Consider the following 13839-nt stretch of genomic DNA (forward strand, 5'->3'; position numbering starts at 1 on the left):
TTCTCAATCCCATGGGCTTATGTAGTCCACCCAAAACAGATACTTCAATTCTGATGCCTCCTCATCAATGTTATCTTTGTACCCCTACTCCTTTTTTACATTATTACCAGCCATGTGGGGTGATCTTCGTCCTCCTTCCTCCTCCAAATATAACAAGAACTGAAAATCCATGGGACAGACCGATCATCCACCGATAATAGCGATGGAAGCTGAATGGAGCTGAGAACTTACTACTAAGCTCTATCATGTAGACGATGGACAGAACATTAAAAAATTAAGGTGTTAATCAGGTTGATTTCGAAGCCAAGAAACAGTCTGAAGGAGTTCTTCCACCTATGCCACAGAAGAAGGTAAGGCTATTCAGTACCAGATAAAATATTTATGCACCTTGTCTTCTGGGGTTCAACTAGTCTAAAGATGCAGGTGCAACAAGACAGAAGTGTTGGCAAACATCTAATACTGAAATACAAATTTTGGTGGCCTGAACTTTTAACGGAGGGCTTTTTATTTGGCTGCTGGGTTGTTGGGTGGTTTCAGCTTGTACATGCTGAAGTAGGAGACGACTTGCTGGGGAACCTCAGCCAGGACACTCTGGGCAAGGGCTTCTTTTGGAGCCTGAAATGAGAAAAAAGACAAGTTATTGGTTGAAAGGATGAGAACATAAAATGTATTCAGTAAATCATCATGGTAAACAGATACTTAAAACAAGGTACTATCTCAGTGTGAGAATTGAATGTTCGGGGCACAGTTTTGTGGTCACAAAGGAAAGATTAATGCAGTGGTGAAAATGGGAAACTGTCTTGAGAAAAGAAGTGTGTTAAAGTGTACCTTCGATAAATACAACAAAAAGATTTAAACTTACCTGGGGTTTCCTCCAGCCCCCTGTAGTCTGTTGGCTCCCTCTGTGTCCATCCGGTTCTGTCCATTCCACTGCAGTCAGTCCCGGTAAAGTACCTGACTGAGCCAGTTGGGGACTAATGTGCTTGTGTGGCCCTGGCCTCAGTCCTGTAGCATTCTGCATCTGCGCAGCCTCAACTAACTGCACAGGCGCAGAACAAGCCCAGTCACAGGAACGTGACCAATGAAGCTCACGACCAAAGCCGCGCATGCACAGTAGCCATCGACTACTGGGGCTGACAGCGGAAGAAGGACTGGACCAAAACGGACACCGAATGAGTCCACAGAGTTCAGGGGGCTGGAGGTAGCCCCAGGTAAGTATAAGTCCTCCTGTTGTATTTATTTCAAGTTTATTTTAAGTTTCCCTCAAAGAGACCCTAAAACTATTAAAAGAGGGAGGCACTTGGAGAAGTAACCAATGCAATTGTAATGCTTATGCAGAGTGATGCTGAATTTGTCACCAGTGGCTGGCATGGGCTCTAACGACCCAGTTCTTTAGTTCTCTCTAGAAGGTTGGGCAGCACCACACATACAGCTCTCTATGCTCTGGAGTGGTGACATCAGCACGGCTTGAGAATGGGAAGCACAGGTACTCTGGTCAGGGGAAGAGGGGAACCAGGACCAGCCAGCAACCTTGCGATGCGAGTTCAGTGGAAGGTGGAGTTTAGGGCACTAGAACTTCTGTGCCTATAGGCTCCCAAGATATAATTCTAGCCCTTTCTCTCATTAATCTAACAAGCAGATTTTTTTCCCAATGCATAGACCACACATGGCCAGACTAGGTGACAAATATGTCATCTCTATACTCATTCTCATCTCTCTGCATGGCTGCCACCAAACAAAGAGGCACAGAGGAAAGTGATTCATGAACTTAATTAACTTTCAGGTGTAAATGTTAGATAATTGTTAGATGATTGTGAATTGCTTTACAATTTGATGGGGTATGTGAGCACCACATTTAATTCTGTTAGTAATAAAATATTTCATTGACCTGTGCAAACTTCCTGAATGGCACAAACTGCACAATGTCTCGTACAGCCATCTCCCCGGTGGGGGACCGGAGACCTCCATTGTCACCATCCAGAAACTCCATGGCACTAAAGTCTGCTCCTCCAACGCCAATTATGATGATGGACATCGGAAGCTTGGCAGCATTAACGATGGATTGTCGGGTCTGATCGAGATCGGTGATCACCCCATCGGTGATGATGAGCAGCACAAAGTATTGCTACAAAACACAGTAAGAAATTAAAGGTGAGAAACAGATCAATTTACAGAACAAAAAGTAATACCATTCAGACACTACAGGTGGCCATACATCAGGCGACTTGGTGGCCGATCGACCATCCGATTCGATATTTATAATCGGTCCCGCCAAGTGTATGCTCAATCGACAATGCAACCAATTTCAGGCTGAAATTGGTCGCATTAATCGGTCACACAAGCTGCAAGATGTAGGGCTGACTTGCTCAATCGGGTGCACGACAGTAGCGTGAGCGATATCGGGACGAGCAACCACACTCCTGGCGCTGTTCCCGCAACGTATATAAGAGTGCTGTAGGTGTGTGTTTATACATTACCTGTCCTGTGTCGCGGTGCCCGTCTGGTTTCCCCCGCTCTTCTATTAGCCGCATACTTGCTATACGGGGTACAGAATGCTGGCGTGTGACGTTACACACGTGCCACGCCGGCAGCATGTATGCAGCTAACAGAAGCGCGGCGGAAGACAGACTGGCACCGCGAAGCAGGACAGGTAATTTATAAAATGCACACTAAGGGCTCAGCCACACTATAAGCGCTTTTCTGAGCGCTTGTGGTTGATTAGCTTTTTAAAAATCGCTCCCATTCACTTTCATAAAAATCATGGTAAAAATCAGGTACGCCGTGATCGCGTACGCATAAAATCGCTGCAATTTTTACCACGATTTTAATGAAAGTGAATGGGAGCGATTTTTAAAAAGCGCTCATCAATCACAAGTGCTCAGAAAAGCGCTTATAGTGTGGCTGAGCTCTAACAGCACATTTATACATCAGGGAACAGCAGCAAGGTGGCAGATGCATCTGATTCCCAAGAGATGAAATTGATCGGGAATCAGCCTGCAGTGTTTGGGCAGCCGACAGATCTTTCTCTAATCAGATTCGATTAAAGAGAGATTTGTCTCTTAGTCGAATCTGCCAATGTCTCAGCACTGCTTATGTCTGCCCATGTCTCAGTACTGCCTATGTCTGCCCATGTCTCAGCACTGCTCATGTCTGCCCATGTCTCAGCACTGCCCATGTCGCAGCACTGCCCATGTCTCAGCACTGCCCATGTCTCAGCACTGCCCATGTCTCAGCACTGCCCATGTCTCAGCACTGCCCATGTCTCAGCACTGCCCATGTCTCAGCACTGCCCATGTCTGAGTACTGCCCATGTCTCAGTACTGCCCATGTCTCAGTACTGCCTATGTCTGCCCATGTCTCAGCACTGCTCATGTCTGCCCATGTCTCAGCACTGCTCATGTCTGCCCATGTCTCAGCACTGCTCATGTCTGCCCATGTCTCAGCACTGCTCATGTCTGCCCATGTCTCAGCACTGCTCATGTCTGCCCATGTCTCAGCACTGCTCATGTCTGCCCATGTCTCAGCACTGCTCATGTCTGCCCATGTCTCAGCACTGCCCATGTCTCAGCACTGCCCATGTCTCAGCACTGCCCATGTCTCAGCACTGCCCATGTCTCAGCACTGCCCATGTCTCAGCACTGCCCATGTCTCAGCACTGCCCATGTCTCAGCACTGCCCATGTCTCAGCACTGCCCATGTCTCAGCACTGCCCATGTCTCAGCACTGCCCATGTCTCAGCACTGCCCATGTCTCAGCACTGCCCATGTCTCAGCACTGCCCATGTCTCAGCACTGCCCATGTCTCAGCACTGCCTATGTCTCAGCACTGCCCATGTCTCAGCACTGCCCATGTCTCAGTACTGCCTATGTCTCAGTACTGCCTATGTCTGCCCATGTCTCAGCACTGCCCATGTCTCAGCACTGCCCATGTCTCAGTACTGCCCATGTCTCAGTACTGCCCATGTCTCAGTACTGCCCATGTCTCAGTACTGCCCATGTCTCAGTACTGCCCATGTCTCAGTACTGCCCATGTCTCAGTACTGCCCATGTCTCAGTACTGCCCATGTCTCAGTACTACCTATGTCTAAGTACTACCTATGTCTCAGTACTACCTATGTCTGCCCATGTCTCAGTACTACCTATGTCTGCCCATGTCTCAGCACTGCCCATGTCTCAGTACTGAGATAAAGGTTTCCATTGAAACAGCCAGTGTTTAGACCAGTCGAGATGATGTGCTCCTGAAACCTTTTTGTTTTTTTAGCAAGTTAGGTGTCTTTATAAATGGCCACACACTGCAAGTCTTGTTAAATGGTAACAAGTACCCCGATTGTGGGGGAATCCCAGGAAAAAGCCTGTTTTTACGGGCGAAGCATGTGTGAGGTGGTCAGGTGTTCAATAAATTTTTTTCCAGCTCAAAGAGTGGAGCAATTCTCAAGGTCACGGGGTCACAGAACTTTGCCTGGGAGATAATGAATTGTATGTGTAGCACAGATAGGAAATACAACATTAGTAGCAAAGAAAATAAATTTTAGATAAGGTTCTAGTGCAGAATAGTTGAAAGGGTCATTATTTCTACTTTATTTTATAGTTTAAAGTGACACCGAAGTGAAAACATAAAACGTGATGTGATGAATTATATGTGCAGTACTGATAATTAACAATATTAGTAGCAAAGAAATAGTCTCATATTTTAATTTTTAGATATGTAGCTTTTTTTTATAGCATTACAAAGTTCTGTCATATTTGCAATTACAAACCACACTGTATTTTAAACTACAAAACAGGCAAGAGCTAATGACCCTTTCAACTTCCCTGCAGTAAAAAAAATCTTATCTAAATCAGTCTGACTGTTTCTTTGATGCATAAGTGCTCCAGAAAACAGGGATCCAAGTCTTTTGCATAGATAACAACTAAGGTTTCGTAGCTCTTCCTGTACTGGAAACAATATCAGACTCCTATCTCTGCTACTAATGTTCTGTTTCTTAGCTGTACTACACATAGAATTCATTATCTCATAAGTTTATTTCCACTTCAGATTGCCTTTAAAAGACAGAATGTGCTTTTAAAACTGCAACGGAGACAGAATGATGCAATGTTATAAAATAAAGCTATATAACTGAAAATAAAATATGAGACTCTTTGGAGTTGATTCACTATAACAAATAGCATGCCTTACCAGAGTTAGCGTGCCTTATCAGAGTAGCATAGCAAGCTCTACGAACTTATGCCTGCTAATTGGCAATGACGAGAGCTCCACTCGTCCTGCCCTGAGCCCCTGCGGGTCCAATCACTTTAAAGGACATTATCCCCGCACTTTGATTGGCCCAATAGGCGTGTTAACTCTGATAAGGCATGTTAACTCCGATAAGGCATGCTAACTCCGATAAGGCATGTCAACTCTGATAAGGCACTCTTTTTGTTATAGTGAATCAACCCCTTTATTTGCTAAAAATGTTCTATTCCTCATCTATCCTAAAGGTGGCCATACATTAGAACAAATATGGGCAGATTTGACCAAGAGACAAATTTATCTCTAATCAAATCTGATTAGAGATACATTTGTCTGTAATCGAATCTGCCCATACACTACAAGCCGATTTCAGCATGAAATCATCAGGGAATCGGCTGAGCCGTCGCTGCCCCCAAAATGTATAAATGTAGGTTGTGTAGTGCATTTATACATTACCTGTCCTGTAGCAGATTGCCGGGTCCATCCGTCCATCTCGCCGGGTAAGCCGCGTACACGCTAGCAGCGCATAGCGTCTGACGTCAGCCGCTATGTGCCTTTGTGACGTCAGAGCGCCGCCGGTGTGTATGCGGAACCCGGCAAGATGGACGGAAACCACGTGGAAGCTGACACCGGACAGGTAATGTATAAATACACTGCACACATTTATACATTGCGGCAGCAGCGATGGGGGTTTCGTCGTCGCGTCGCAATTCAGCCGCCATACCGCAGCGCACCCGACCAACTAACCTCAGGCCAACATTTTCCAACATGCGCGATCGACTGTGCGGCGAATTTCTGTCCTGAAATTGGTCCCTTTGTCGGTGGGGCATGCACTTGGCAGCACCAATTTTCATCCAATTCGATTATAATAATCGAATTTCATGGTCGGCTGGTTGGTCGACTAGTGTATGGCCCCCTTTACTATGCATACAATCCATGATATACTTTTTTTTCCGCTTCAAGTTTGCTTTAAAGCAATAAAATGGTGCCCATGCTCCCCTTCATGCACGAGTGCAGGTGTACTGTGCGAGAGTATGGCCACCGCTGCACAGGAGCTCATGAGTGGGCGGCTCCCCTTCATGCATGAGTGCAGGTGTACTGTGCGAGAGTACGGCCACCGCTGCACAGGAGCTCATGAGTGGGCGGCTCACCTTCATGCAAGAGTGCAGGTGTACTGTGCGAGAGTACGGTCACCGCTGCATAGAAGCTCATGAGTGGGCGGGTCCCCTTCATGCAAGAGTGCAGGTGTACTGTGCGAGAGTATGGCCACCGCTGCATAGGAGCTCATGAGTGGACGGGTCCCCTTCATGCATGAGTGCAGGTGTACTGTGCGAGAATAAGGCCACCCCTGCACAGGAGCCTATGAGTGGGCGGCTTCAGCTTACTTACACATGTGCAGTTCGGCCGCTCTCATACATAAAGGGGAGCATGGCCACAAGGACATATCTTGTCGGGTATGTTCAGAGGGGACAATGGTGGGGATGAAGAGGAGATGTGAAGCCTCTGGACTAGCTTCTTCTTAGTTAAGTATCTATCAGCTCAAGTACTGGAACAGCAATTCTCACAGAAGCATCTTCCATAAGACAGCAGAGTATATGGATGAATGAATCAACAAACCAATGAACTATCCCCATTAGGAATGCATCACAGCGCACTTACAGAAGCGGTCTTTTGCTGTGTGGCGGCTGCTGCGAATCTGGCGACATGGTTAATGATGGGCGAAAAGTTGGTGGGTCCATACAGCCGAACCTGAGGGAGACAGCTGCGGTATGCATCCACAATCCCATTAATCCCTGCAAGAGTGAGAGGAGGAAGGTTTAAAGAAACACATCTCTGGAACAGAGGAAGACAGGAGATTTCGGCGCCAGAAGTGCAGTTGAAGTATGGATGCCACCATAGGCGTTATACTAATATTGGCTAACTTGCACTTTGGCAATTAGTAGCTGCAGTTTGCATATTGGACGGCCCCGACGCACAGAACCCCATATTTCTTGTTGTTTTTTTTTGAGGCGTGGTGTGTGTGTGTGTGTGTGTAAAGTTGAGTGTTGGTGGGGGAAACAGAGATAAGATTAGGTGTCAGGGGGGTTTAAGGTTAGGGATCTGTGAGGGGTTGGTTAGGGTTAGGCATTGGCAGGGGGTAGTTAGTGTTAGCCATCGGAGGGGTGGTGGTTAGGGTTAAGCATTAGATGGGGGGTGATTAGGGTTAGACATTGGCAGGCGGTGGTTAGGCACTGGAGGGCTGTTGGTTATGCATCGGATAAAGGGTGGTTAGGATTTAACATTGTCAGGGGGTAGTTAGGAGTAGGCATCGGGTGGGTATGTTAGAATTAGAAACTGGCACAGGGGTGGAAAGGGTTAGGCATTGGCAGGGGGGTAGTTAGTATTAGCCATCAGAGGGGGGGTGGTTAGGGTTAAGCATTAGATGGGGGGTGATTAGGGTTAGACATTGGCAGGCGGTGATTAGGCACTGAAGGGGGGATGGTTATAAATCGGATAAGGGGTGGTTAGGATTAGACATTGTCAAGGGGTAGTTAGGAGTAGGCATCGGGTGGGTATGTTAGAATTAGAAACTGGCACAGGGGTGGTTAGGATTAAGCATCGGAGAGTGGTGGAGGTAGTTAGGATTAGGTATAGGGTGGTTAGGGTTAGGCTTTGGATGGGGGAGTATTTAGGTTAAGGCACTGGATGGTAGGTGGTTAGGGTTAGACAGAGGGGGTGTGGTTAGAGTTAGACATTGGCAGGGGGGTGGTTAGGGTTAGGCACTGGAGGGGGTGGTTGTGGTTAGGCATCGGTAGAGGGAGGGTTCTGTGTGAGAATAGGGTTAGGTTTAGCTGTAGTAAAATATAGGTATCATTTACTATTGTAATTTGCACTGCAAAATAGTAGAATATCAGTAAATGTACTAATAAAAGTGTGTAAGGGAATCACAATGGAATAGGCATAACTAGCGCTGCTTGACCTCCTCTATGCGTCACAGATGTCAAATGCTGCATCAGAAACAACAGGGAAATCTCATAAAGTGGATGTCTCAACATAAAAATATTGATCAATACTCAGATTAACCACTTCACCACTGAGGGGGTTTTACCTAGTGAGCACCAGAGCAATTTTCACCTTTCAGCGCTCCTTCCATTCATTTGTCTATAACTTTATCTTTACTTATCACAATGAAATGAACTATATCTTGTTTTTTCCGTCACCAATTAGGCTTTCTTTAGGTGGGACATTATGCCAAGAATTATTTTATTCTAAATGTGTTTTAATGGGAAAATAGGAAAAATGTGGGAAAAAATTAATTATTTTTCAGTTTTCGGCCATTATAGTTTTTAAATAATGCATGCTACTGTAATTAAAACCCATGAAATTTATTTGCCCTTTTGTCCCGGTTATAAAACCGTTTAAATTATGTCCCTATCACGATGTTTGGCGCCAATATTTTATTTGGAAATAAAGGTGCATTTTTTTCAGTTTTGCGTCCATCCCTAATTACAAGCCCATAGGCAAAGTAACAGTGTTGTACCCTCCTGACATAAATATTTAAAAAGTTCAGTACCTAAGGTAACTATTTATGGATTTTTTTTTATTGTAAATTTTAAATGTTTTTTTTAATTACAAAAATAAAATAAAATGGGGAGTGTGGGAGGTAATGAGTTAATTTTTTGTGTATAAGTAATTCATTTGTATGTGAAAAATGTTTAGGGTGTAGTTTTACTATTTGGCCACAAGATGGCAACAGTAACTTTTTGTTTAATGCGACCTCCAAGCGTCCCTCCGAAACACTGCAATTGAGCAGAGACTTTGAAACATTAAATCTGTGTTATAAATGTATTTTCACTCTGGGACTCTTGAAACACTGCAATTGAGCAGAGACTTTGAAACATTAAATCTGTGTTATAAATGTTTATACATAAAATAAAACCTTGAGATATCTCAAAGAGTAATTTTTAGGAATAGAAGGACAAATCCAATTGTATATCTGTTTATTTTCGTCTCTGGTTTTGTCGAAACATTGTGCAATCTCTGTCCCCTGTACCTCCTCTGTGGCTCTGTGTGCCTCCATCTGTGTCACCTGTTTCCCTGTGCATTCAGTGTCCCCCCACTGAGTCACCTCTGTCCCCATGATGCCCGCAGAGTACTGCAGCAAAATATCATTTTAACCAATTAAAACCCATTTTTCTAAGAATGTTTTTAAAATTAATTTTCTCAAAAATGAAAAGGACATATTTCATTTCAAAGAACATATTTTAACCATGTTGTTTGTAAGTCAGGTGTTCATAAGTCAGGGACCACCTGTATAGGGGCAGCTATAAAGAATAAGCAATTACCAGAATACTGACACCACCGATACAGGGAATGCTGTACATGAAAGCCAGTTAATATTTAAAAGGGGGGGATCTACATAAATATACAAACTCCATGCAGATAGTCTATCTATTGTCTGACCTGAGGCTTTAGTACTGCAAGGTAAGACTGCTGGCCACTTAGCTATAATACCCCATCAAAGATACTGCAATGGGCTGTGGTGGGGAGAGTACTGCGACGCTATAAAACACGGTAATTGTGAAAATAGCCTATAATACAGGATTTGCTTCTTCTAAGACACCATAGGTTTTTATAAATTACTCACAATGGTCACAAGGGTGGGGTGAGAGTGACATGGGATACACAGATCATTCCTTACCTGCACAGAATGGGTTTGCTGGGTTAAAGTTTAGTGGGAACTCGTGTGAAACCTAAAATACAAAAAAACACCTTCTGTTATTCACACCATGGCTGCAAGTATAAATCAGATATTATTTGATTACATTATTTTAAAACAGACTATCAGAAATGATGATATTTAATTCCTTAAAAGACCACTATCGCGAAAAATTGCAAAATGTAAAATATTTGTACACATACTTATATATATATATATATATAAAAAAAAATATATATATATATATATATATATATATATATATATACACATATATATATATACATATACACACATATATATATATATATATATATATACATACATATACATATACTGTATATATATATATACACACACACACACATACACACACACAGAGTATATTTATATATTAAGTGTACATCTCATGGGGGATTCTCAAGGGCTTTTTTTAATTTGTAAAAGCACTGAGGCCTCGTTCACATTGCGTTCTGATTGCATTAGTGTTCAACATCACTACTTAACTACTTGGGCATCTCCTCTCGCCACCCATCCGTGTGGGCTCAGCCATTTTCTCCACAGACTGACTACATCTGCCGCATTTTGTAGTTTCTGGTGAAGTCTTGAGTGCGGCCAGCACAATGAACAATGGTAGATGTAGTCCGTGGATGCGAGAGCATATCTGCATCCACAGACTACATCTCCCAGCATTAATTGCGGCAGGCATGTGCATGCTCGAGTTATGTTGGGGGCTACAAAATGTGTCATAGGAGGTCGGTCCATGAAGATGATGGCAGATGCCATACAGATTGGCGGCCAGAGAAGCAGCACCCCAGATGTAAGTAGTGCCGATCACCTCAACCCCCCTAATGGCACACTCTATCACATACCTCTATTATGAACAGGTTCCTTTAAAAAAATGAATTTCAGGTGCAGTTCCCTTTCAGGGATGACTAAATAAAAAAACAGTGCTTTTATCTTTGCAAACGAGGCACTCAAAATAGCAATGGAATGCAACAGCATCTATCCAGAAAAGTAAACAAAAGCCAAACACTTCTATCTGCCTGAACAAAGATTACATATGAGATTACAGATAACAGAATACTGCTGAAAAGTTCAAAAGGTTCATTGGGGGCCACTATACACACACATTAGGTTCTAGACAAAAGCAGCCTAGACCGGCTGATGTGAGAAAGAAGCATCTAGCATGCAGGAGGTGCTTTCATAAACTGCGGAGTCGGAGTCAGATTATTTTTTTCACCCACTGCATAGTCCTACAAGGGCCGTGGAGTCGGTGTCCAGATCGAGGAGTCAGAGTAATTTTTGTCCTGACTCCACAGCCCTGCTAGCGTGTATACAAGGTTTTACAGTTCCACTTTAGTCTTTACAACCCCAGCCCACGGAAACGATTTTAATTGTTACAAATACTGAAGAAAATATGTTATTACCTGTCCCGTTGGTGGAATTTGTGCTCCAAAACCAAAGGCAGGGAACATCTTATCTCTGCAAAAAAATAAAATAATAATTATACACACATATATTGAACAAAACAGTGTACACAAATTAAATAAACATGTATGTATGTACAGTGCCTAGCACAAAAATAACTATGCTGCCTGAAAAAGTTAAACATCAGGTATGCAAGTCGGGACTGGGTCAGACTACAGCATAACTCTCACCGATAAGTAATTACACCCATAAAATAATTTTCTGTCTGTAATGGCCCATACTCACGGGCAGCAAATGTTGCCTGTCGCCAGCACACGTGAGCGTGTGGGCGACAGCTCCTCGCCAGGTCCCTCCGCGTACACACGCGGAAGAGGGACCAGCGGCATGACGGAAGCTGTCGCCGATGTTCCTCCTCCCCCCGCCGGAAGCTCTGTGTACCTCAATGGAGGTTGCTGTCGCTAGTCCGCGTACTCACGCGGACTAGCGACAGCTGCGGCGGAGTTGCGGCGGCGACTGTCGCCAGGCGATTGAACTTTTCAATCGCCTGGCGACATCAGCGACGGGCGACAGTTCGGGGTGCGCGCCCGTTGCGGGCGACAGTTCGGGGTGCGCGCGGCCCATACTCACGGGCGACCTGTCGCCGCAACACGCGCGCGCCGCGTGTTGAGGCGACAAAAGTCCCTCGTGAGTATGGGCCATAAATGGCTTGAGAGCAGGAAAGAGATAACAAGGGTCAATAATTCATAGATTTGAGCTCTAGCATACTTCAATAAAGGTGTCATTGAGCAAAGCCAATTAAACAGCGTACGAGAGAGACCGGCACTGGAGACTTGGGCGCAGGACACAGCCGGTATATGGCTGATCCTGCTGCGGCACAAGTCCCGGCCGTGCTAAATACTATTCCCCCTCCAGGCCGACATGGATAGTGGGGAATGAAATACGCTGGAAGTCGAATTATTGTGTTTTAAAAGCAACTTCAGCTCCGTCTTCTGACGCCGCTGAAGTTACTCCCTGTGCCTGCGATAGCCGTAGTTACGGCCTATGGTAGCGCCGGCTGCGCCAAAGTGTCCAGCACTGGATTTACAGTGTTCGATTAAACAGTATAAACTTAAAAACTAGATTTAAATATAAAATAAAACCATGGAATATCTAAAAAAAAAGTCATTTTTAGGAGAAGAAGGATGGATACAATTGTTTTTCTCATCAGTTTTTTTTTCACCTCAGATGTCCTTTAAAGAGACTCCGTAACAAAAATTGCATCCTGTTTTTTATCATCCTACAAGTTCCAAAAGCTATTCTAATGTGTTCTGGCTTACTGCAGCACTTTGTACTATCACAGTCTCTGTAATAAATCAACTTATCTCTCTCTTGTCAGACTTGTCAGCCTGTGTCTGGAAGGCTGCCAAGTTCTTCAGTGTTGTGGTTCTGTGATGCATCTCCCCCCTCCAGGCCCCTCTCTGCACACTGCCTGTGTATTATTTAGATTAGGACAGCTTCTCTCTTCTCTCTTATCTTTTACAAGCTGGATAAATCCTCCTCTGAGCTGACTGGGCTTTCACATACTGAGGAATTACATACAGGCAGAGCTGTCTGCACTCTGCAGGAAGAAACAGCCTGACACTTCAGTGGAAGATAGCTGCAGGGGGAAAGAAACACACAAATGATCTCTTGAGATTCAAAAGGAAGGGTGTATACAGCCTGCTTGTGTATGGGTGTATTTTCTATGTGTGGACATGCTGTACATCAACCTACTTCCTGTTTTGGTGGCCATTTTGTTTGTTTATAAACAAACTTTTTAAAACTGTTTTTAACCACTTTTAATGCGGCGAGGAGCAGCGAAATTGTGACAGAGGGTAATAGGAGATGTCCCCTAACGCACTGGTATGTTTACTTTTGTGCGATTTTAACAATACAGATTCTCTTTAAGAATCATAGTTAATATTTCTGCCATTGCCCTCCCTGCTTAATCCAAAGAAACGTGAAATGTGGTTGTTTTTGTGGACTGCTACACATCTCACTACATTAGCATCCCTAATATGTACTCTGAATCATAGGCCTAATCTCAGCAGCATAAAGAAGAAAGGAAAAAGTGCTTACGAGTCATAATCCTGGATGACCTGGCCTACAGACCAGATGGCATGCAGATACTCATTGACACCATTAGGACTGATGTAGTGCAGAGATTCAGGGGAGCGAGGGTCACCATTGGATCCGGTGAAGTCGATGCCAACCTACGATAGACACAGGGAAAAGCTGAATTTATACCAGTGGAATAGTTTGATTAAATGGGCAGTATTTATTAGAGATGGCAAATGCATAATTATCCCTTAACTTAGCCACTAATATCTTTTCAATTGCAATGACCTCATAGGGGGACACAGGAACAGCCATTGGCTGTTCCTGTGTCCCTCTATGTGGTCAGTGTAATGATTGGCTGTTCCCATGTCGCCTGCCTGTGTCCCCTATGTGGTCAGTGTAAT

General features: G+C 44.3%; 1 protein-coding gene across 1 annotated transcript in view; it reads right to left on the reverse strand.

Annotated features, from left to right (window-relative positions):
* Positions 1-487: 487 nt before the first annotated feature.
* The window catches only part of CPNE3 (copine 3), a 98461-nt gene continuing 85109 nt past the window's right edge, over positions 488-13839 (reverse strand). The window contains exons 11-16 of the mRNA XM_068237619.1: positions 13457-13590; positions 11359-11413; positions 9911-9962; positions 6889-7022; positions 1889-2125; positions 488-615 (exon numbers count right to left, since the gene is read on the reverse strand). Of these exons, the coding sequence (XP_068093720.1) occupies positions 505-615; positions 1889-2125; positions 6889-7022; positions 9911-9962; positions 11359-11413; positions 13457-13590 (723 nt within the window). The 3' untranslated portion in view covers positions 488-504. The remainder of the gene's footprint in view (positions 616-1888; positions 2126-6888; positions 7023-9910; positions 9963-11358; positions 11414-13456; positions 13591-13839) is intronic.

This window comes from Hyperolius riggenbachi, chromosome 5 (genome assembly GCF_040937935.1).
Source record: "Hyperolius riggenbachi isolate aHypRig1 chromosome 5, aHypRig1.pri, whole genome shotgun sequence".
NCBI classification, from domain to species: domain Eukaryota; kingdom Metazoa; phylum Chordata; class Amphibia; order Anura; family Hyperoliidae; genus Hyperolius; species Hyperolius riggenbachi.